The sequence below is a fragment of the Nicotiana tomentosiformis genome, chromosome 12, assembly GCF_000390325.3.
Source record: "Nicotiana tomentosiformis chromosome 12, ASM39032v3, whole genome shotgun sequence".
Classification (NCBI taxonomy): domain Eukaryota; kingdom Viridiplantae; phylum Streptophyta; class Magnoliopsida; order Solanales; family Solanaceae; genus Nicotiana; species Nicotiana tomentosiformis.
Window position 1 is genome coordinate 44,232,677 of NC_090823.1, and position 6,729 is coordinate 44,239,405.

Here is a 6,729-nt window from a genome sequence, read left to right on the forward strand (position 1 = left end):
TTTCACTCAATCCCATAACTATTTTCGTGGGTAAATCCCATTTTTATCAAAACCTAGGGTTATTCATCTAAACCCATAATTTTCACAAATATTCATGTTAAAATCTACCCATAATCTATGTATTTAACTCACATTCGATAGATATTACTAATCTCAAATATCTAGGTAGAAACCCCTCTCCAAAATTTCCAAAATTGCTCAAGAAAATGAAAGAAATGAGTCAAAATAATGGTCTAAGTCCGTCTTAAACGACCTCACTGCCTTCAGTTATTTCACTTCTGCGGACGGTCTACCGCATCTGCGGTCAGGCCTAGCCAGCCTCCAAGCGCACCTGCGGCCGCTTCCTCACAGAAGCGAGTCCGCTTCTGCCGTAGGAATCCGGCACCTGCGCCTTCGCAGATGCGGCCCTTTCCCCGCTTCTGCGACCATGAGACAACCTCTCCCTTATGCTTCTGAGGCCCTGAGCTCGCTTCTGCGAGCTCGCATCTGCGGCCAAAAACTCGCAGATGCGGGCACACCAGAACTGGTGCACCAACAGCCCTTTGGGCTTTAAAACGATCTGAGCATTGTCCGGATGGCACCCGAGGCCCCCGAGGCCTCGTCTAAATATACCAAAAAGTTTGTAAACATAAAACGGACTCCTCTCGCACACTCGAAATACGGAAAACAATATTAGAACTAAGAATCGCAACCCAAAACCAATAGGATCCACTTATGAACTTCAAGTTCTTCCAACTCGCTCCTAACTCGCCGAATCATACCTAAACTACTCGGAATGACACAAATTTTTGCGTGCAAGTCTTAAATAACCATACGGAACTATTCCCAGGCTCGAAATCCCAAACGGACCTCGATAATATCAAAACCTACTCCAAACCAAATTTAAATAACTTTTAAACCTTCAATAAAGCTAACTTTCAACCTTAAGCGTCGAAACGCTCCCGGGTCATCCAAAACCCGATCCGAACATACGCCCAAGTCCAAAATCATCATACAAACCTATTGGAGCCGTTAAATCTCAGTTCTGAGGTCGTTTACTCAAAATATTGATCAAAATTAAACTTAGCCTTTTTAAAAGCTAAACTAAGGAATCAAGTGTTCCGATTTCAACCCGATCCCTTCCAAATCCCGAACTAACCATCCCCGCAGGTCATAAAATAGTAAAAGTACATACGGTGAGTCTTATTTAGGGGAACACGTATCTAGAAAGCAAAACGACCGGTTAGGTCGTTACAACTATTGTGGGTCATTTTTTGAAACCCAGGCCCCAAATTGAGAAAATTAGGGCTACATTCAGAGAACGTTTCCCAGTTAAGGGCAGGGCCAAAATTGGGGTGTATGACAACTACAATTTCTTCTTAGACTTTACTAATGATGATGACTTCAATTTGATTTGGTACAAAAGAATGGTGGAAATTGATAGGCTTCAGATGTGGCTACAAAAGTGGACTCCAGACTTCCGACCAGATGAAGACATTCCCATTATGCCGGTTGTGATTCCATTGCTTAGTCTTCCTTTTAATATGCATACATGGCACTATGTTAAATAAATCTGTAGTGAGGTTGGAACTCTACTTGCGTTGGATATTGCCACCAATGGTAAAACTAGACCTAACATGGCTAAAGTTTGTGTTGAAATTGATCTGCTTAAACATTTAGTAGACAGTGTTTTTGTAGGATTGGAGGATGAAAATGCTCCACTCAAAGACTTCACTCAAAATATTGAGTATGAGGGCATCCCTAAATAATGTAAACAATGCAAGAAACTAGAGCATAATCTAATGAATTGTAGAGTTATGGAAAAGAAAAGAGCTTCAGAGATAGAGAAAAACAACAAAGATGAAGGCTTGACACAATCAAAAGAAGGCACCAGCAAAGTTCAAAATGAAAAGGGTGAAGGAAAAATGGAGAATCAAAAGAATGGAAATAGACAAGCTGATGACAACAAGAAAGAGAAGACTACTAAGGCACAAAATAAAAAAAAAGGAGACATCAATAGCAATGAGGAAACTAACAGTGACAGAATAATTCCGGAGAGACAACACAAGAAGGAAGTTACACAAGACCATCACAATTATCAAAGAGGAGTAGGGAATTCAGCATCATTGCAGAAAGAACTAGAAAGAAGAAGCATAAAAGCAAGAACAAAAAGATGCCAAAGAAAAAAAGCAAGGTGACCTTCAAACCTACTCAAAGACAGGAAAGGAACAAGTAGGAAGATGCCTCCAGAAGTTCCTCAAATCACAACTATGAACTCATAAAGAGGTTGAATGAGAAGAACAACACCATAGAAGCAACACAGACCACAGACAGTCAGAGTAATCAATCTGCATCTATGATTAAGGGAAGCTCATTACATAAACTGTCTAATGATATCAAGAATCCTGCAAATGATCCTACATGGGAGGATACAAGTGGTGAAAATGAGCTGACGGGGAATAAAAACCAACAGGAGGTTTCTACTGATCAAAAAGAAAAATAAAAAGACATTAAAGTGGAATCAAATTCATGTTCTGCATGTCTTCCAACCAATATAATTGAACAACCCGGTATAGAGTTAGTGGTTGAGTTATATGCAAACCAGGAACAATCTGAAGATGTCACGACCCAAAATCTAACTAGTCATGATGGCACCTAACGCAACTCGCTAGGTAAGCTAATTAACAACAATCCAATTCAATGAGATTTACTGAGAAAATAATGATGGAATAACTGAACTATTATACAAAGAATTCCCAAGGACTAGTAGTACAAATCATGAGCTTCTATGATTTAGAATTTGCAAAGCTGGTATAAAATAAATACATCATCTAATTGAAATATACATGAACAAATTAAAAATTCTAAAGCTTCCAAGAGCAAGAGGCAGCTATGACCAGAATGCAGGTACATCTTCAATGCCAGCTTCTGCCATACACAACAACATTAGCATCCAAAATCTGCGCACAAGGTGCAGAATTGTAGCATTAGTACAACCGAGCTCATGTACTCAATAAGTAACAAATCTAACCTTAGGTTGAAAGCAGTAATGAGCTTGGACAACGGTCAGAGTCCAACACCAATAGCCAACAATAACTCATAACAATATAATATAAGTAGTATAAGAAATAACTCAAGGATATGATGCTCAGCTCGTTCACAGTTACGGAAAATAGGCATGCTTTTTAAGTATAACAGTAAAACCCAAATCTTTCACCGAAATTACCAAAATATGAGTAAGTCAGAAATCTGTGATTTTCCCCAAAAAATTCAACAACCGATAAGATGTTTTAATCTCAGATAGCATAAGGAAAGCACATCTATATGCCTATATGTCAATGTGCATGTGAAGTCATGAATGTCACAATGTCGTACAGTATGAGGAAATGCATCTCTATGCCTACATGCCAAGTATGCATGTCAAATGTAATCCACCACAGTGATAAACTCATGTGCTCATGCTCTCGGAGTATTCAACCTCCCTCAACACGCTCAATCACTCATCACTACCCAATCACTCAACACTCTCAATCACTCGGCACTCGCACTCCATAGGTACCTGCGCTCACTATTGGTTTGTCAGACTATGAAGGGGAGGATCCTGCCCAAGCGCTAATATAAAGCCAATCTGGCCTGTTGCGGCGTGCAGTCCGAACCTATAATAATAAAGCCTATAAGGCATGTTGCGGCATGCAACCTAATCTATATAATAATAATATATATAAAGCCAATATGGCATACTGCGGCATGCAGCCCAATCCCATAATCATCACTCACAATCAGGCCCTCGGCCTCACTCAGTCATCAAAGGAAGCAAACCCAATCGATAAAGGTGGAATCTTTAATCAAAAGTCCAAAGTCAACCAAAAAGTCAAACTCGGGCCCGCACTTCGGAACCCAAAAAAACTCACAAAATCCGAGAACTCATTCAATTACGAGTCCAACCATACTATTTTCACTCAAATCCGACTCCCAATCAATTTTCAAAACTCAAAATTTCACTTTATCATATTTTAGAGAAAACCCCCCAATTTCTCTCTTGAAATCATCAATCAAATGCCAAAAACGAAGATAGATTTATGAAATATAATCAAAGCCGAGTAAAAAACACTTACCCCAATCCATATGGTGAAAATCGCCTCAAAATCATCTTAATTCGAGCTCCACAGCTCCAAATATGCTAAAATAGTCGAAACCTCCGAAATAGAGTACTTTATATTCACTGCCCAGGGGTACTCATTGCGATCACATAACAACCTTCGAGATCGCGGAGAACAAGTGCCACTGCCATCCAAAAGCTCTATGCATTCCCGACACTGACAATGAGAACGCGAAGCACACATGCACCCAACCTTCACAAACGCGTCCCATCTTACGCGAACGCGTTGAAGAATCTTCTAGCTCCCAGCTTCCTGTATTATCTCTATGCGAACGTGGCCTCTCCTATGCGAACACGACCTCTCCTATGCGAACACATACTATAACCAATACCAAGTTACGCGAACGCGGTCATCCAATCACGACCGCGATTAAGAAACTGCCCAGCTCCAGATTTTTCATCTACATGATCGCACCTCCTACTTCGCGATCGCGAAGAAAATTTGGTGCACCATCCATCAGTAGAAACAAGCAATACAAATATGAAGTAAAATGGTCCGAAATCAATTAGAATCACGCCCGAGCCCCTCGGGACCCCGTCCGAATATTCCAATAAGTCTCATAACATAATACAGACCTAGCCGAGGGCTCAAATCATGCATAACAACATCAAAACTACGAATCGCGCCTCAAATCAAACATAATGAACTTGAATCTTTTAACTTCCAAAACCCATGTCGAACCTTATCAAATCGACTCGGAATGAACTCAAATTTTGCAAACAAGTCCCAAATGACATAACGAACCTATTTCAATTCCCAAAACCACAATCCAAAACCGACATCATCAAAGTCAACTTTCGATCAAACTTATGAACATTCCAATCCTTCAAATTGCCAATTTTTGCCAATTAGTGCCGAAACCTTCTAGAAACATCTGAAAGAAAATCTGGGCATACGCCCAAGTCTAAAATCACCATTCGGACCTAAGGGAATCATTAAAACTCCGAACTGAGGTCAAATACTAAAAAGTTAAACTTGGTTAACTTTTCCAACATAAAGCTACAAACATGATTTCATTCTTCCAAACTAATTTCGAAACATCTATGTTGCACCCCGTTTTCTCGTGAAGGTGGGTTTCGACGTGTGACAACTCTTTTAAATGGGTATTAAAAGAGAAGAGTCGCCACTAATGATTTTTAAGGTGCATTAGGGCACCTATTTGTAAATAACTCTGTTTGACTAGTCAACACCACCAAAGGTCAGGTAAGGGCTCAAATTACCTCAAAGAGAAGGTGTTAGGCACTCTTTGAGGTCCACAACTGTGGTTCCTGGTCGAATTTTAAACTATGCGGATTAGATGATTAGGCTAGGTGATCAAACAGGCGAGGAAAGGTATAAAAGTTAAAGACTTTATTATAACACATAAGAATAAATAATCGATACAAATCTTAAAGATTACAAGTGTAAAATTGCATTGGTATATGTTAAATGACTAAGTGTAAATAACAAGCATATAAAGAAAAGAGAGGTCCTAATAATTTTAGCCTAAAGGATCACCCCGTGCAACATAAAGAATAATTCGCCACTCCCTTAAGATAGGGGTTGCTCATATTATTCAGCGGTCACAGACTATCATCTCATTCTACCCAATTTCTATGTTAAAGTTATTACTTAAAGGCACTCTAGTTCAATTCTAAGTTGTATCCTATTCGTGCACTAGACGTCTCTTGCCTATGGTCTAGGAGGCTTTAGACTCACTGTTAGGTGGTTCTAGACTCCGCTTAGGTTGCTCAAAATGATAAAACTAGGCGACATTCAAAATAGATAGGACTTCACATAAAGACAATTTAATGGCTCAAGCTGGCCTCCATACATTCCATCAATGGCGTGCAAACAGATTTCAGGTTATGCAATAGATAGTTTCAACCGCATTAGAATTGTTAAATCCTATAGGCATAATTTCTAGGTGATTCTAATTTCCAACATTGTACAAGCAGCGTATAGGCAAGTTAAAGCATCATAAGTCCTGTAAGCATGATTTCTAATTATCTACGCGATGAGGCAGTGAAGCGATACGGGTTACCAGATTACTAGTTCTGATTTATAAGCATGCTTCTTAGGCAAGCGTCGATGTCCTATAAGCATGATTTCTAACAGTTGAAATATACTTTGTATAATTTCCTCTACAGGCATGCCGTCTAAGTATGATAATAACCAAAGTGACTGACTAATTGATTAGGATCCTATAGTCATGATATCTAAAGGAACAGCGTGCCAAAAGCAATAGAAATAATTGATTGATCGATTAATTGAAAACCTATAGACATAGTATCTAGATGGGCAGTACAAACATGTGTTATTCATCCTATACACATGATGTCTAAGTGTTGAATGGTAGATATGGAAACAGTGTAGCAATTACTTGAGTTCGACATGTTTTGACAAGTTAGGTGAAGTGTGTGCATGATTCCTATAGACATGATTTCTATTGATGTGCAGAAATAAAGAAAGTTAAACAAAATATCACATAAAGCACGTAGACCTTACAAGCATGTTTTCTACCCTTTCATGCAAATATTAGAATACCCCAGCCCCCTTTTATTAACTTTCCCATCATTCGTTATTACAATTTATTACAACACGCATGAAA

General features: G+C 39.2%; 1 protein-coding gene across 1 annotated transcript; it reads left to right on the top strand.

Moving 5' to 3' along the window:
• Positions 1 to 1,796: 1,796 nt before the first annotated feature.
• LOC104112936 (uncharacterized) lies at positions 1,797 to 2,482 on the top strand. The gene is made up of 2 exons (XM_009622984.1): positions 1,797 to 2,173; positions 2,266 to 2,482. The coding sequence occupies exons 1-2, from the start codon at positions 1,797 to 1,799 to the stop codon at positions 2,480 to 2,482; spliced, it is 594 nt and encodes a 197-aa protein (XP_009621279.1).
• Positions 2,483 to 6,729: the final 4,247 nt, after the last annotated feature.

Coding starts and splice junctions, on each gene's coding strand:
- LOC104112936 (XM_009622984.1), top strand. CDS start 1,797: ATGGAAAAGAAAAGAGCTTCAGAGATAGAGAAAAACAACAAAGATGAA. Junction 2,174..2,265: donor TGCCAAAGAAAAAAAGCAAG/GTGACCTTCAAA, acceptor ACTCATAAAGAG/GTTGAATGAGAAGAACAACA.